Source organism: Perna viridis, chromosome 8 (genome assembly GCF_037379345.1).
Source record: "Perna viridis isolate PV_CMFRI_1.1 ecotype Kerala chromosome 8, ASM3737934v1, whole genome shotgun sequence".
Lineage (NCBI taxonomy): Eukaryota > Metazoa > Mollusca > Bivalvia > Mytilida > Mytilidae > Perna > Perna viridis.
In genome coordinates, this window is record NC_142452.1 from 19,709,359 (window position 1) to 19,728,182 (window position 18,824).

At 31.0% G+C, this 18,824-nt stretch overlaps 1 protein-coding gene and 1 pseudogene across 1 annotated transcript; one reads left to right on the forward strand and one right to left on the reverse strand.

Moving 5' to 3' along the window:
- The first annotated feature begins 1,663 nt into the window (after positions 1-1,663).
- Positions 1,664-6,207, forward strand: LOC148609682 (uncharacterized). The gene is made up of 3 exons (XM_088540786.1): positions 1,664-1,985; positions 4,392-4,610; positions 5,709-6,207. The coding sequence occupies exons 1-3, from the start codon at positions 1,691-1,693 to the stop codon at positions 5,912-5,914; spliced, it is 720 nt and encodes a 239-aa protein (XP_088396912.1). The 5' UTR covers positions 1,664-1,690; the 3' UTR covers positions 5,915-6,207.
- A 5,644-nt stretch (positions 6,208-11,851) lies between these two features.
- Positions 11,852-18,709, reverse strand: LOC148609683 (uncharacterized; annotated as a pseudogene).
- Between the last annotated feature and the right edge of the window lie 115 nt (positions 18,710-18,824).

Here is an 18,824-nt window from a genome sequence, read left to right on the forward strand (position 1 = left end):
AAAATAACGCAAATTTGCTTTTAGATTAGTATATATATATATATATATATATATATATATATATATATATATATATATATATATATATATATATATATAGGTCCTTGAAGAAGTAATCTCAATCAAGAGGTTGATAATAGATAACCTGCGCAGAAATATTTTTTAAAAAAATCTTGTCCAAGAAGTGGCTTTATAAAATCAATCAATAAAGTCTGAAACAACACATCGACAGTCAGCAGTCTGTACAAACCCAATTTGTAATGAATGATCATATTCGTAGTTTTAACTTCTAACATTTATTATTAATTACTAATACTGGAACGTGGAATGCAATTTTCGATTATTTTGTTAAAATAAGTTAATTTACCGTAGAAAGATGCCTTTTTATTTATCAACTCTGGAGAATTTGTTTTCCATTCGTCAGATTTAAGAATAAAGTGGTTTTAATTTAACTAAATTACTCAGTATTTTGTTAATAATGTAGAAAATGTTCAGATTGAAGTCATAATTTTCATTACAGGCGGGACAAAACTGATATCGGTTAAACAATTTAACAAAGAAACATTATCAGAAGCTTCTAATACAGATATGCAATAATTGAATGACAATTATATCCCAATGGTTCAGTGTAATCGTAAGGAATGACGATATAATTCAGTTATATATTAAATAGTTAAATATTTTAATCATTACCGTGTCTTTTGAACAAAGGCGTTGTAACAGATTACAACAATAGAAAAAAAACACCTATATAAATTCTGTAAAAAAAATTAAAAAAAAGATGGTTCCAGATTATCATGGTACAAAATGATAAATTTCTATAAAACTTCTTTATTTCAAATATTTAGCAAATTAGTAAATTTCGATTAATAAGCCAAATATACTCTATTATTTCCAGATGTTGTGTTTAAGTTTTCATGAAAGGCTTGTGAAATATTCGCTCAAAACACGCTTCAATAACATCCCGAATACGCATAAAAAATTGCTGTACACTCTTAAGATAGCCAAAATTTCATCGGAAATAATTGATTGAATGAATGTTTCATAACTTTAGAAAAATATTAAAATCAGTTTCAATGTCTTTAAAGCATGTGCTTACATATCTTTATTCGACTTCCAACACGTTTGATATGGTAAAAACAGACACGAGTACAAATTTTCACCCTAACAATGAAAAAGAAAACTATCAAAGACAAAAATGTCGATTATTCAAAACATTGTTTGTGCCAACAACCTTTGATCTAACAATATTAGAAGATAAGAAATGTTTATCAGGACATGAAGTCAAATAAATATAAATTATATGTCAATAATAGTTTTTCTGAAAGCCTCTTTTTATCCTAATCTTTTATATATCTTGCAAGTCTTTGTTTATTTTTTTTATCAGAAATTTTAAATGATAAAGGTTTGGAGAATCTTATTTTTAATCATAAAGGTATATGTTTGATAAAAAATACAACCATTCTGCCTTTCCGTTTTATTGTGCATCACGATATTGATCTTTGATATATAAGTTAGAAATCATATCCTTTTCATTTCTTGATTCTTGTTTGGTAGTTCATACTTCTTTATCATTTACATTGGCTACGTTAGTAGAGTGCATGAATAAAATCGAGACCCTACTAACACTATGTTCCATAGTTGCACCGCTGCGTAGATTTATATCTGTTAATATTTAAATTTGAAAGAAATGTATATTAGAAGCATCACCTATCTTTGGTTAATTCACATAGTAACGAAGGCTAAAAAAGAGTCCTACCTTGCTAGTAATCAACTGCACATGGCTGATGCATACCAAGATGCCGACAACATTGGATTTTACGTTGACATGTATTTGGTCCAGTGCACTTTTCTTTGTGCCATGAATCAACATTGTCTGTCGTTTTACAATATGAATAATAACAACTGTTTATTGCATTCGGACACGTTTACTCACACAACGACTAAGAAAGATTTAGGATGGACATTTTTCACGATAAGTGAAGGTAAGAACCTCATGAGATCACAGAGCACACAATTAATATTGCTTAACTTGTTTTTTAACATTTATTATTTCATTCGACTACAAATCAAATGAATAAAGAGATAAACAAAGAGTTAGCGTAGAAAGAATATCCAGTGTACTTAACAGGCATTTGGCACCATATTCTGGCAAGGTTTTCATTTCATTATTTCCCAAATTATAATTCCGATGACATTTGCATCTTTTCCCTGGTGGAACATCTTTTAAGGACTGTTCCACGTGCTTACCACACCCTGCCAAAGTCGGCTTATTACAGGTATAGCAGGTTGTCTTGAAACACATTCTTTGGTTTTTACAGTTAAACATTCGTATTTAATTATGGCTCAATGGAAAATACGCATATAGTAATAATAAAAAAAAACAAGTGAAATGATTAAAATAAAGTTAAAAAACAAATATTGTTACCAGTAATAGAAAAACGGGTATCGTAAAATGTAACAAATGCAATCTACATGCAAAATATTAAATATTCGCAGAGACCATCAAAAGGTCTTCAACAAGTGTAACAAAACTTTAAATAAGCCGACAAAAGTAATACAATTCATGGTAACATAATGATGATATGTTTTCAACCAAACTAAAAAGTAATATAATGGCACAAAGACACATTAATGACTAACGTCTCCTGACTTTGGAGAGGCGCATGGAATCTATTGTGGGTTTAAACTATCTTTATAAGGCCTTACAATCCCTCTTAATGTGAGGTAAAAGTAATTGGAAAAAACAAACAACGATGATAAAGTTTTTTTTTTCGTTTTTTTTATTACGTACGGATGTGGTCAAATATCTCTACTAATGAATGTGCTTTCTAGACTCTATTTCCATAAAAAAAATGGGTGACCAATAATATTTTCATCACGAATCTGTAAGTGCTAACCTCGACCGCGCTGTCGGAAAGAACTGCGTTCATTGCTTCAATGCTTTCCGATTCAAACGCAAACAAAGAGCCAGGTGTGATAAGGCACTTTTTTATTGTTAAAACCGGCACTGCGATGAAACGCGGATGTTCGATGGTCGCGTGGAAGTGCTTTTATAATATCGATGAATCGCAATGGTTAGATCTCAAGTGATTGCTGACTGCCAATATTAACGCGGGAATGGGTTGGTCACTACGCGGAAGTTCTTGGGTAATACGCTGAAGTGCATTTATTATAAAGCTGAACTGAAGTGATTGTTGATTGGTAATAGCAATGCGGAAATGTATGTGGCACTACGCTTAAATGTCATGACTCTCTTGTAGATTTGTTTTCATTTATACCGTAAATATACAAAAACCTTGATTTTGTTTTAATCAAAATTATTCTACAGGTAAAAAACTAATCTACATGCGATCAGGAAGAAAACTGTTAGTCACTAAGCGAAGGATGAGTAGACCTTTTTACATGAAAAATAGTTCTTTACTAGCTTGTCTGAATACTCATGTTCTCAACCGGAAAGAAAATAAGTATTTTTACATTTGATGAAAGACAGTACATGAATGAATGAAGTTGTTTCTCGGGTGTTCATATTTTAAATGTACATGTGTTTTGTTTATTTATTACTAATAAAAGCCCCTTTTTGCCCTCATCTGGTAATGAATTGCCACTTTTATACCTAAAACTGAAAATTAAATAGATTACAGAAACGGATTCCTTTACCTCATTTTAGTCATATTTGTCGGTTTTGACCAAATAATCATCTCAGTACAAGACTTTATCATTGGAGAGACATTACTATGTTCAACATTATCAATTTTTCTTTGTTTTACCGTACGCTGCAAAAGGTCCAATTCAGTTTACGCTATATATCGGACAAAACACCAAACTTTTTAATCATTGTCAAACGATACACATTGTATTATAACTGGGGTCCGTGGTTTATACGCGTCACACTACCCGTCAAATGATGTATTCATTATTCTTCAGAGAATTTTAGCCGCTCTGTTTTACATTGAGTTGATATGAATTTCAGTTGTTCATACACAAATTGACAAAATTTCCTCTTTTAGAATCAATTTGTATATAATCTTACTTAAGGTCAATAATTAATTTGTTATTTATAATCCACGATTAGCGGAATAACAAAGCAGTGAATATTCTTCCTCGAAGACCAATCTTTAAAGACTTCTGATAACAAAAATAATAAAATCATAAATATCAAACGTATTCATTCCAAAACCTCCCTCTTCCAAAATTAGAGGTACCACTCGTATAAAAAGTCATATAATGAAGACATTTGATACGTGTTTGACATATATTTATCTAGATCTTATAATTTTGAAACAATTCTTTTGGCTGCAAACATTCCTTGAAAATATCGATCCATTTTGTTATTGATTTGTATTGTTTTGTTTGTTAATGATAAAGACTCGTTTTTTTTTTATTTCAAGACGATAGGAATGTTGGCACACCTATGGAAGTTGCATTTGGGAAGATGGCATATCAAAGTTCTACGTGGAGTGATCAGTTTGCACAAAACGCTGTTGATGGGGTTCTCGATTCGTTTCAAGAAACACAAATGGATATATTTCCGTACTGGATCGTTGACCTTGGAAACGAGTATGAAGTACTTCGCGTTGATGTCATCAACAGAAAACCTTGCTGCTCTGGTATAATTAAGAATGTTTGCAATATTCAAATATAATGAATCAGTTATATCAGAGCAAATAATACGCTAATATTTAAGTTTTGATGAATTTATGGTATTTGATAAGCTTGCGTGTAATCGCCCATCAATCTATCGTTCAATGTGAATCAGGCTAAATTTAATAAGAAGATAAATCCTTTAAACTTTTATTAGAAATTTCTGTGTCTTAAAACAACTGGTACAACATAGAACTTTTCAATAGTTTTCTGTTAATTCGTACATGTTATGCAAAAGTGAAGAGGAGTCTTTTCAATTCAGGCGATTAAATATTCATCTTCTAAATCCTGATTAATGTGATGCGTACAAAGTTATATTTTAAACATAAATGATTTTGGTTGGTATATTTTGCTGAGTAAAGCTATAATTAATTTATTAAAGTGATAAAAAAATTGATACTATTGAAACTATTTTTTCATCTGTTCAATGTACTTTACTTATTTTATTCTGTATCGGAATTAGCCATTTTCGTAGTTTCATTTAGGAAGCTCTTTCCCTGATACATTACAATATTATTTTTATTTAAATACCTGAAGTGCTAAATGTCGGCCCATTATTCTTATGAAGACAATTCGATTTCGATTTGACCGTAAACAATCTGTCTTTTCGATAATATAAAGTATTTGTAAACAGCACTCTCAACGACACATGTACGAATACGAAATGATACTTGTGGTTAGAAAAAGAAGCCCTCATATAGGAAGAACTACGGATGGGATCATGGGAAAATCTGTTTTAGAGTATCTATATTATTATTTTTTTTGTATAAATGTTACAAAATTTAAATCTACAAAATTGTAGCAGATAAACTAAAATGATGCTGTACATAAAAATATAATCTGAATTCTGTGGTTTTATTTGCAACGGGAGTTGAGAATGGAGGAAAAAGTTTTATTGTGTAAATAGGGAATTGATACTGACAGATGTAAAACAAACAGCAAGCGACATATTATGGAAAATGCAAGATAGATCGTTAAGGTTTGATACGTTTTTAAGAAATAAAATTGAAGTATTGTTGTCTTTTTGTGAACAAAAGCTGCAATTTGCTGACATTACATTTTAGGTGAAAGATTGCGAAATCTAGATATTTTAGTTGGAGAAAGTGACAACGAATTGTTGATGTGTGCTTATTACGAAGGGCCAGCAAAGAACGGAGAGCATTTAGTTTTTCCCTGTGGACGAACGGTTTCTGCACGCTTTGTGAAATTGATGATAAGACGTCAAGCAATTCTTCATGTGTCAGAGGTGAAAGTATATGCAGTCCAATGATACAGTGCGCTCTAATATGAATTTCGTGAACTATTACGGTAGTTGTTAAATGACTCAACTATGCATCTTTTTTTTATTTAGCATGCCTTACCTGCATCCGAAACATGTAATACGGTCATAAAAAAACATTATACTGGAAATTGCCAGTATATGATAAAATGATACAAAGAAAACGTGATTACAATATTCGATCAAGTAAAATACTTTTGAGATTAACATTAAAGGTTATTACATAGTAATGAGGGGCTTCTGAAAATTATTTAGCTCAATGATAGCAGTATAATGTATTTGCACGCAGCAACTTGCTCATTTGTTCAAGATTAGATTTGCTTTGTTTGAAAATACAACGAAATTACATATGCTTCTTGTTGTGTTATTATTCTTTTTTTTTTTTGTATTTTAGTACTAAATAGAATGATAGGGATTACATAATCAACTCAGTCCTATATTCCTTGTACATGTAAGTTAAACAAAGGAAAGCAGCGAAAAGTGACATTAAGTACTTTACACTTAATTGTTATAATTTTTGTTTTATTTTAGACTTTATACTTCAAACTTGAAATAAAAACCTGCATTTTTTTAGCATATAAAGATTTCTTTTATTCATAGTTCTAAAAGATTAATTAATGACATTAGGAATCGGACGATTAAAAAAAATTGGGTAATATTTAGACAGAATGATTGAACACATAACGAGACGTATTCAATGTGACACGTACAAGGGAACAGAAGTAAATAAAACCTGGATCCGACTTCCAACTTGAAACATGGAACAGGTGCACAGGTAGGGTAAGAATCCTGTCCTTTCTTGAAACACCAACCAAGTTGCTTGTAAAATGTCACGTCCGGGGTAAACGAAAGAAAAAGAAACTATGATACGGTGAACAAATCAATTTCATGGTGCAGATGAATACTATAGAAAAGGAACAGATAAACTTGATGCAGCTTTTATTAATCCAGGAGTTTTTTCGTGACTACCAAAAAAAAACATTTGTAATGATGGATTTAATCTAGTAGCAAAGTAACTCTTTACAGAAACTTTATTGTAAGTAGTTAGCCCGGATCAAAAAGTCTCAGGCATAGCGTATAATTTGTGATATGAAAACTTCATACGCATTTGCCATAGAGGATTTACACAAAAAATAATTTTCAATTTACAACTGACATGCAATCACGGCATCTCTACAAGCTGTAAGCATTAGAAAAAGAACATTGATTTAAATCATAATACCATGGGGGAATCGATACTAGATTCGGTCACAATAAAAGTGAAGGATGAAATCCAAGTTTATTCTATCCAAGATATTTTAAATGCATAATGAATAATCGTTTTTTTTATTCCAAACATCATTGAAAACCTGATGTATGGCCTAAATACCAGTCCATATAAAATTCGGGTAAGGCAAATGACAAAGTGATTCATGGTGTAGAAAAACCCACCGAACAAACGATGGTTTGTCAGTCTATATATGCTATACTTTTACATAGCAATAGTCATTTCTGCTTTCAGATCTGCACATTTTAGAAAATCATACGTTTATCTACCACTAAAATCAATCAAAAGAAACCATATCAAAAATGATAACGCTTGCAATGTGCAATTAATTTCATGTACAATGTATATACTTTTTCATCTCAAAAGCGCAACAACCAAATGAAAATCTAAGACTGGTTATGCGATCTATAATATCAGGGCTTATGAACAAGTAATAAAACTGAATTCGGTTGGTTTTTGACAAGCCTTATTTACTTCCTGTCTGATTTTCTGATGCATTAAGATCCAGACCTGTGGTATAGTCATTGTTTTCATGCACTACAATCGAGTAATTTGAAATATGTATATTGGCTATCTTTTAGGCATTGCAAAGATTAACGTTCTTTAACTTTCATAGACTATGTATGAATATTTGGTATTGGTCAATATCAAACAACTTGAAGGCTGAGATAAACGTATTAAATACTAAAATTCATTATCATTTATAGAAAGTTGACATAGTTCACAATTATGATGATGTTTTATTTCGTTACATAAAAAATAAATATTTAGATAAGCTGGATTGAGCAATATCGTATTTTTCTAAGCAAAACTTTTGTTTCCCCTAAAATAATAAGTAAATCAATGTTTCTTATAAATAGCAAGTAACAAAAGTCGCATTGCATATATTATCAATAATTGTAAATGTTCATCACATTCACAAGTACATTCTGCTTTGCTTTGTTATCATAATGATAGTCATTATCGTGTTTATGAAATTAGAGCGGATAGCATAAACTTCTTTCCGGCTGTTGTTGTAAATTTAAAACGCACATTTGTATAATACACAATTAATGAACTGACACGTTATATAAAGATTCATACAGGTAACAAGGACTTAGAAATCCAGCTAAGGATGTCTTAGCCGTTCACTCCATGAATTGCTTTTTGTTGACAAGTAATTGAGACAGTTTTGTTTTAAAGAAATGTCAGTTAAACGCATTTTTCGTGCTTTGTTAATCCAAATGAAAACAATTTCTGAAAGCAATCATTCTTACATAGATGTTATGCTGAGTAATTTAGATGGTAAATACAAACATGTTATTGATATTATGTTCTACTTAGAACTGACATTGATTAAGTGTACGTTTCTGTACTCCCCAGAATAAACGATGTCTATCTTTTTTTTTTCGTGATGGCCGCACAACATTTGTTTAGTACACTCAGAATTAATCACAAACATAATAAAAGAAAAAAAAGAATGTAGGATGAAGGTTTTACGTACTATAACAAGATATGTAATTAGTTAGAAGAGCATTCCAAGATTTGATTATTGGTGTTTTCAAAATTACATGCAGAATATTTATATACCAATTACATAATTGTTCCTCTATTTTCATTTGTCTGTTGTAAATGACTTTGTTTGTTTTGCTTTGAATAGAATGTTTTTCTTGGGGCACTTTATTTGATTCAAAACTTTCCATTTCATTCAAATAGACTTGATTAAAATATTGCAACATTCAATGTTTTGCATGGCAAACTTTGCCGATACACAACAAAGCTCTTACCCAAACGATGCATCTGGTCGAATGTTTTAGCTATGTCTGGATTTCTTATCTATTCTGTAGTTCCTTACGTTAGTACATGAATGACAAATTAATTTGGAGTGTATTTCTTTTAATAGTCCTCTAGTCATGCATATCTTATTAATCGTGGCCTTTTGTTTTCACGGCAATTAAAAATCAGGAACTCTTGTCAGACAAAAAAATAATAACCGTGTCACTTTATTTAGTCAATTCAATAAATTAATAATATGGCCACCTCTCAAGGGAATCAGGTTGAATAATTCTTTTACATAGAACACTTTGACATATGTACATTTTTATAGATTGGTCAGCCATCAGCTATCAGACAGACATGTTCAATGAATTTAACATAATGAAAAATATGCATGTCATCGTAAAGCATATGGATTTTTTTCCAAAGAAATATTTTAATAAGGACTGATATCATTGTTTAAAATGTAAGCAATTTCATGATAAGCGTTATATGTCTGGCTTTCAGACCACATTGAGCATCGTACTTGAGGCTGTGACACATTTATTTCAGACAAATATCTCAAAAATGAAATATTTCTGCAAATTGTATAAGTGCAAACAGTTTTAATTTTAATATTACTCCAATATTAATGTTTTAAATATAAAAAAATGGCAATATAAGTATCCGGTTAGTGTTAGCGACACTCATATTTCAATCGAAAATCTTTAAAATGACATATTTTAGCAAGACGTATGTGTGCAAACACTTTTAATATACCTATCAGTCCAAAACTTCTTATTTAAAATGTTAAAATTGTCAATACGAGTGTTTTATTGATGGCTTTATATATTTCACATTAAATTCTCAAAAATGAGATATTTATGCAAATTAAATGAATGAAAACGCTAAAATTGTCCTTAATGGTCTTAAATTAAATCATTGTTCAAAAAGTCAAATTGTCATAATAACCATCACATACGTGGCTGCGAAACATTTATTTCAGTCAAATTTCTTAAAAATGACATGTTCTGCGACCTGTATGAGTGCGATCAGTTTTAATTTCAATAATGATCCAATACTATAGTTTAAAATATTTTAATCCAAAATCTTCAAAATGTCATATATTTACGCAAAGTGTATGTATGCGAGCACTTTTAATATACCTAAAACTAATGTATAAAATATTAAAATTGTCAATATAAGTCAATGTTGATGACAGTGATACATTTATTTCAGACCAAATTCTTACAAAATAGATGGTTTTTTTTGCAAATTAAATGAGTGTGAACACTATATATCCTTAATGGTCTAAAATAATTGTTAAGACTGTAAACATTTGTCAAAATGCTGCAACACATTTATTTTAGTCCAAAATGACATATTTCTACAAATTGTATGAATGCAAACAGTTTTAATTTCAATTATGGTCCAAACAACATGTCAATATCAGTATACAGTTGGTGGTTGGGACACTCATATTTCGATACAAAATCTTCAAAATATAATATTTTTGAAATTTGAAGAAGTGTAAACACTCGAAAGTTCCTAAATGGTCTACAATAATTGTTTGAAATGTAATAATTGACAAAATGATCATCATATGTGTGGTTGCCACACATTTATTTGAGTCCAATTTCTCAAAAATGGCAATATTATTATCCGTTTCGTGGTTGCAACACTTATTATACATGTCTGACAATTGAAAGGAAATCAACGTTTTTAATTTAAAAAATGGTTTTGTTTCTATTGTCCAATATGTTCAAAATATCAATATTTCAATTATGCGAACGTCGCTCTGTGACACAAAATCATGTCAGTCTAAAGTCAAGAATGACGTACGTTTCGAAAGCAGATAAGCGCGAACATTTTTAATCTATGATAACAAGAAATTAAATATTCTATAAATAAACTAAACATAAAAAAATCAATAATGAACTGCGACTCCTATAATCATACAAAAATATTCTAAAAGACATATTTAAAACTCTTCCAATTGCTGTGACAATCATTGGATTATGTTAGGTACGTTGCTTACGGAAAAATTAGGGCAGAACATTTTTTAACGATTGACCTATTCATTTACCACGTACACATTCCACATTCCTAATGCCCCATACTATATTGCCCATTGACCCCCCATTCCAAATTGCCCAATACCCCATTTCTTATTGACCCATCCCCAATTTCTCATTGCCCCATTTTCCATTCCCCACTGACCCATACCCCATAATATGGGAAGTTCATCCCTTATCCCTCACAGGTACTGTATTTGAATGTCATTTGCAGGGTGATCTCCCTTAATTTTGAAATCTATACTGCAATCTATATAATTTTTATTTCCGAAAAACATGGGTTATTTGAAAAATTGTATTTCTTTCTGATTACTATGGCAATTCAAACAAATTATCAGAAATGAGAATGTGTAAGCTTTTTACCCATGAATCGCATTTCGCACGGTTCTACTAAAGTATTTAGAAAGTGTTCCAATGTCTTCCCTTTTTATTCATCAAATCGTTGTTAAAGGAGATTTGGTTGTTCATATTAATATGTTTAAGTTTTACATATATTTATATAGGGCGCGAACTTAACCAAAGTGGAGAAAACACAATTTTGTAATGTTAGAAAATAGTTTTCAATATTAGAAATTCATTTTGTAATATTATAAATGCATTTTCTAATAATACAATTTTTTTCTCATTTAGAAATATTACAAAATATCACACATTTTAATATTTTTTTTTTTTTTTGCCAAAAAAGACTTTAGTTAGATTTCCAAACAGGTAAAAAAAACCTCGAGCCATGTAACTGACTATAATTGATGCTCAAAATGTCTGTTCATATCATCTTGCATACAAGTTCTCACTGGTGTTTTTCACGCAACCATCTAAATGATTCGATTGGCCTGTGTCTATTAATCATGGTTGTTAGTCATCTATATGATGAATGAAATGGATTGCTCTGACAGGATAGTTCTTTGCAAGTAAATTACCTTTTTTTGGTATTTGATGGAATGCATTAGTTTCTTGGAGTTCTTTTACTATTTTTCCAACATCTTCTTTATACTTAGGAAGCTTATGAAATCCTTTTCTTCTTCTCAACTTTGTTATGATGTCAAAATGTTTTGTATAGTTAATTAATTGAGGATATGCCTTTGAATGTGCTATTATGTTTTCTTAGGTTTGATGACCACTTACAATGTCTTTGCTATCTCTGTTCAACATTTCTATGTACTCGTCCAATGCTATGTTGTTGTTTTCCCTCCTTGAATGTTGACTGTCCTATTTAATACAAGTCTTTCTCTTTGTTCTGGGGATAATGTTTCCTCCGAAAGTGCAGTCTAATGAACACAGCCTATAACATATTTCAATTTGTTTGTTTTGTTAAAAACTGGAAGTTCATACTTAGCTGACATAACAGCTCTTCTACCATCAACAATATCTTTAGCTCTGTCAGGAGAGCAGTCAGATTGAAAACAAGAAGTATTTAATTGTAAACATCGTCGTCTTTGGCAGCTGACCTTTTCTTTTTCTTTTACAATTTAGGACCACCGTGTCGGTGTTCTTGAAGCTAATGGGTTTTAAACTTCCTGAGCGGGAGTACGACTTCTCACAGAAATGGCATGGAAACCTACTCTTATCATTAAGTGCCCAATAATTCTCTGGATGGTCAGGAACCTCTAAAATGTCCCTCAGTTCCATAAACATATCATTAGTACCGTCAAAAAACCATCGGTCTACAACATCCCCACATACACCAAATAGCCAATCTATTTTCTCCTCTTTACACATTTCATGGAATCCTGGTGGTAATTGTACCTCATCACTATTATTAGAATCACACTGCTCAAAAAAAAAAAAAATACAAGCATCAAATACTGTGTAGTAAAACATCGTATATGCCCTGAAAGCATTATTGACTTCTCCTTTTACATTCGTGGCATTCAGCAGATTTCTGTAACTGAGAACTGTGTGTAAGCTTGTATATTGCCAGTAAATTAATGCACATACTGATAAGGAAACGTAGTAAATCTAACCCAGACAATTCTGACATCAGACATTATGTAAAAACACTTATAATCACTTTTAATGGGAGGTAGTCAGGGGTGTCTATATGGGGATTAAGGGGTGGGAACCAGTGGTTGAAGGGGTGGAGGTCACAGGAAATGGCGGTTGAAGAGTCGGGAATTGGGGAGTAAAAAATGAGGGGATTAGGGTTGGGAACCATAACCAAGGTAAAATGAAGGGGTCGTTTAGCGGTGGTCTTGGGGAGTGAAGAGGGGATGAAGTACTACCCTGTCCATTCCCACTTTTATGTCATTAAAACCAGCATAAACCAAACAAATTTCCAACTACAAATAATTCTTATACACATCTTAAATGGTGTTCCCCATACTCCCCCTATTGTCACAAGAGTATTTGAAATCACCTTCTACACCTCAATGATTTTGTTCTCAATTTTATAAACATTTCGACTGGCCGCCATCTAAATAAAATTTCAATGTGACTAATAGGAATCCATTATAGTGACCTTTATTTAAACCAAGTATGAACTTTGTACAAGTTTTTGCTATTTTCTGACAAATGTGCTCAATAAGAAATTTCTAATAGTCTAGAAAGCAGCCTTTTTATTGGTTTCCTACACGTTTTTTTTCCTGTCGTATAACTATTACAAACCATACACATTATAACATTGCTTATATAGTTCAACCTTCTGATTTTATATTTACAATATTAGGTAAATGAACTAACCACTATGAAAGAGTAATCAAGGAAACCAAGGTTATAGCCGTAATCAAAAGAATGCAATCCAGGGACAAAGACCAGACATTGAAAACAGACATACACAACGAAGAACATAAAGTTACAAAAATCATACACACAAAGCAACAAAAGTAAATGAGCAACTCGGACTCCACTAAAAACTGGGAGCATTCATTATTCTGTGCCAGTCTTCTACTTTTGATATAAAACCTTGTAGTTTATCTTTTGGGGTTTCAACATTTACCATGGCCTGTTGTGCTGACTGCACCCGTTCATCTGTCAATCTATCACCAATAGAAATATACATATAACTGTTGAGTAAAGTAAAATTTCACATGGTTATGAACATTATCACTGAAGTAAAGTTCTTAGCAGGCATAGAAATAATTCAAAAATTAAAAGGATGAACATCGAAAAAAAAATATGTGACTGTAGTTTACGTACATGTATATTTAAAATTGTCAGAGGAATATGCAAAGGTTAACCCCTTCTCATCTGCTTTATCATAAATTTGAACAAAATAATATTAACATATTAATTTAGACTACATGTAGCTGATTTATGCTTATTTCAGTACCTCCAAAGAAAACTTTTAGCATTCCATTCTCTGTCAAGAGTACAAAGTTTGCAGTTTATTTCTTCAGAATACTTATCACATCCTGGGTATTGTTCTTAAATAAGCCTAAAGGAAACTGAAGAAGAATTGAAATACATGTAACTGAATTAGTTAGGAATCAAACATAACTTTCATAAAGTGCACTTCTAGTATAATGATAAACTAAATATTTACTCACTTATTAAGCATTTTTGCATAGTAAAGCACATAATTATGTACATGCAGTGTTCAAGGTGGAACAGAAATTTTAGGTTTCAGAAGAAAACCCCAAATAAAGAATACCTCCTTCTCAATTCAAGAGAATTTGTTGAGTTCAGAAAGCAAAAATTGAGGATTTCTACTTGCCGATGGGAAAATTGAACATAAAAAAAACATCAAAACTACACTAAAATTGCCTTGCCCTGGGTGATGGGGAAGTGAAAAATTGTTATTTTGTTATTATGCATATTGTTCATGGTGGTTATTAGATTGAAAAATGCACATAAAATATGTAAACACGAAACCTATAATTGACAGCACATGAAAAAATAGCTGCATTCAGATATAAGACCAGTTCTTTTACATAAAATTACCTGCTTTGTTTTTTGTTTTGTTTTGTTTTTTTTTATCCTGCAAGATGACAGTACTCATGTTCTAGGTGCTGAGGAAATATGCTTTCATACTCAGGTGTGAAAATGCCCATATGCTCTATCACTGATAATGCTACTAGAAATGAAAGTTATTTTTTCAAATGTCTCTCTTCTTCTATTGATGGTATAAAATCAGCAACACTCAATCGCTTTTCTTCATGAACTAATGTAATGTAATCTCATTATTTACAATGCGGTCTACAACTGCAACTACTTGAAACAGGTGTAATGAAAGAGTCTTGTCCTGAGGAGTTCTATATGAGGGTAAAATGTTTTTGTCTCCTACAATTTGAAATTTTGAAGCATCCTTTCTCCCTTTTCCCATGCATCCTTCAGTTGTGCAACCTCCTTGTCTAGGGAATCTTCCCATGATGAAAATTTGGTTTGTATTGATCTTGGACTAACTGTCAAACCAAGCCTTGCTAAACGCTCAATATCCTATGAAAATAGTATAGACAATTACATCATAACATGTGTAAACTGTATCCTTAATATTAAACCTGTAATCATTCTTTATCATTTAAGTTGCATGTACATGTAATCTTAATAATTATAATGACATATCAAGCAAAATTACTATGTAAACCTTCTTTGAACTACAATAAAAATTTTCCAACAAAGATTTACTTTACCCTTACTCGTGTTACTTGTACACATTTATGACGAAAACTTACTCTTTGCTTGCAAGCACCATGTGTTAACAACAATCCAACTTGGTAATACAACAATGAAATCTCTTAACTTCTACCATGTAACACATTTCCCACTGTGAACAGTAACAGTAAGTGTTAATGGAATGCTACTGAATGTTGAGGATATTATTGTCAAAGTGTTTGGAGCTTTCAGCTGTAATTCATTGCGGAATTTATCCCACTGGCAATCAACGATTCCAGAATATGATCTGTCCTGAAGTATTGCCCCAGATCCTTGTTTGCATATATCTTCAAAATCCGAAGAAACCAGGCCAGCAGCAGCTACAGTTATAATTTCAGAATGTGTTTTACTTACAATATCAACTATGATTTTTTCAACTTTTACTTTTCTATGGATGGCCCTACAAATATTTCTATGAGAGACGTCTGGTATAAACGATCTTCTCTTTCCACTGGGATAATAAACAGTCATCTGGTGGAAATAAAACATATTCAATATTAAAGTTGTTTGATTCATTGAATTGACATCCACTCAAAAAATGTTTTTGTACACACATCTTCAAAACCTGCTTTGACAAGTGATATTAAATTAATTTATTAACTATTACTTCATCAATGTTTAAGATAAAGAACTGTTCTTATTCAAATATCAAGCAAATATATTAAGTCAATCAGATTGAATGCATAAAAATGTAGACTGGAATACCCAAATATTTGTTCTTAACAAACAGTACAATCATCATCATACTGCATAATGCTTTGCAATATCTGCTGATCTACAAAGAAAACTAAAGACTCAAGACAGAACAACATTAAAATCAATTGAAACAAAATGAATATTTCATCACAAAATCTACTTTCATGCATACATGTATATGAATTTCATTGTCCTTCATTTGACCAAACTGGAGTAATGGACTAAGGAGTCTAATGTGTGTGTGCAAGTCATTGAGTTCTGTAAAGACCTATTGAAAGTAATTCTCAATCTGCCTCGGTCAACATTTATATTTTTTTTATTTACATGTATGCACAATTCCTTTAGTAAGCAAAATGCTTTAATATATATAATATTTTAAAATAACAAATTATAAAATGTACATATACTAAATTATTAATTGAATACAAGTGAACGAAAAGGTGATTCAGCAAAAGTACATATTGTATTAATACATTTGAACATGTTATTTTCCTAATTAGAAAATTTCATGTTTTTTTTATATTACATGTAGCTGTAGTTTCTATGTTTTGGTAAAATATATGTAGTTAATTGTAGTTCAACAATTCAACATGTAACATTGTAACAATAATTCTACTACTGTTTTAGAATGACAGCTTAAATAATGATTAATGTTGATGATTACTGCAACATAACACATGCATGTAAATGACTAATTTGACAAAAGGATAAATTACATAAACTAGTGATTATGGACACGTAAGTGTTTAAGATAAAGTACATACATGTATGCAGATAAATTAATTCAAAACAGGTAACTACTGAAAACTTTTATGTTTTAGTTTGAATAACAAGACTGGAAATAAAAGCAAAATATAGGTTTTCAACTAAACTTAACTTATTTCCAGTCAAGTTGATATTAGAAACCCCGTATGTACAGAAAAGGATTTTTTTTCCAATGTTTTACCAGTCAAAAACTGTTCATTGTGTACAGTTTGTTATTGTGCAGGTGTAATATAATAAAAATATTAACTTATTTAAAATTAATAATATTATTTGAAGAAATACCATTTTGAAAGCGTAATCAAGGAAACTAAGGTTATAGCGGTAATCAAAAGAATGTTATCCAAGGACAAAGACCAGACATGGAAAACAGGGATACACAACAAAGAACATAAAGTAACTAAAATCATACATATAAAGCAACAAATGCAAATGAGCAACTCGGTCTCCACTAAAAACTGGGAGCATGGACCAGGTGCACCGGTAGGGTAAGAGTCATAATAAAACATAATTTACATGTTTCATAGACCTGTATGCGAACATAAATACAGGGCCATGTATGAACTCTTCAAGGTAAACTTATTAAAAAATCACCTCAACTTCACCAGTTAAACTACTTTCTAAGGAGTCCTGAATTTGACTTAGGCTTTCACTTTGCCGTTTTCTTGTTCAGTTTCACTGAAACAGCAGGATCAAAACGTTTTAATTATTTTTGAAATGGAGTTAAATTGGCGTAAGACTATTTAAAAAAAAAAATTATATGGAAGCGTAAAATCGGACCAATTACTTATAAAACTGGCAATAAGTTTGTTTCGACGTTTTTATGTTTTTTTTCAGTGATGGCCAGATTTTACACACTGATCAATTCTGGACAAATAGTGTTTTACACAAAATATATATATTTCACCACACAGTTGCTTAGATTTTCAAATTGATTTAATAAATCAAGATGTTATTGTGTATAAATAAAACTGTCAACGCAAATACCTGTGCCAAACATGCTTGGAAATTTGATCGTTGATCGTTTATTTGCTATTCGTACTCGTTATCATGTTTTGTTGGTTCATTTTTCAACTAATTAATTATATCTTAAATGCGTTTTCCTAAATTTTACATAAATAAAAATAACCAGAAAACGATTGAAAAGTATTCCAAAAATGTTTCCAAAGTATATTTCTTAATAGTCGGAACTGGGTATTTGATGGCATACTACAATGTTCGTAATAGGAATTTACTTACATATATATATTTAAGCCAGTTTTAATATATTCGGTCTATCCAAATTGCCACAAGTCATCAGTGGAACCCTAAATTATAATTGTAATATTTTTATACAGAAAATACCAAAGGAGTCATTTGTAACTGAAACATGCAAGGGTTTTGACGTTAAAATTAGTTTTGCATTCATATAAAGCTTATACTTTAAGTATGACTGACACTGTTCTTTATATCATTTCAAAACTGAGACATTGAAACGTGATATTACTATTAAGTATTTAATATCACAAATATCTAGGCTTTTTGGTTCAGTGGTGGGCAAACAAAGGCTTATAGTAAAGACTAAGGCGATTATATTTTTGTGATAATTTTAACAATTTGAACCATTCGAATAAATAACTAAGCATCATAAAAGTATAGATGCAAGGGGTACCTTTCAAGCTCCATAGCTTCTTCAAATGACCCATAGTTTGTGAAAAAATTCCAAGGCAATATTGGGTAAACCGTTCTCACAAGTATAAGTCATAAATATGTTCCAATATGAACGGAATTCATATAGCAT

Bases quoted from the DNA above. Each gene is read 5' to 3' on its own strand.
- LOC148609682 (XM_088540786.1), top strand. From the start codon at position 1,691: ATGTATATTAGAAGCATCACCTATCTTTGGTTAATTCACATAGTAACG. The intron at 1,986-4,391 runs GTAAGAACCTCA...TTTTATTTCAAG, and splicing joins ATTTTTCACGATAAGTGAAG to ACGATAGGAATGTTGGCACA. The intron at 4,611-5,708 runs GTATAATTAAGA...ATTACATTTTAG, and splicing joins CAGAAAACCTTGCTGCTCTG to GTGAAAGATTGCGAAATCTA.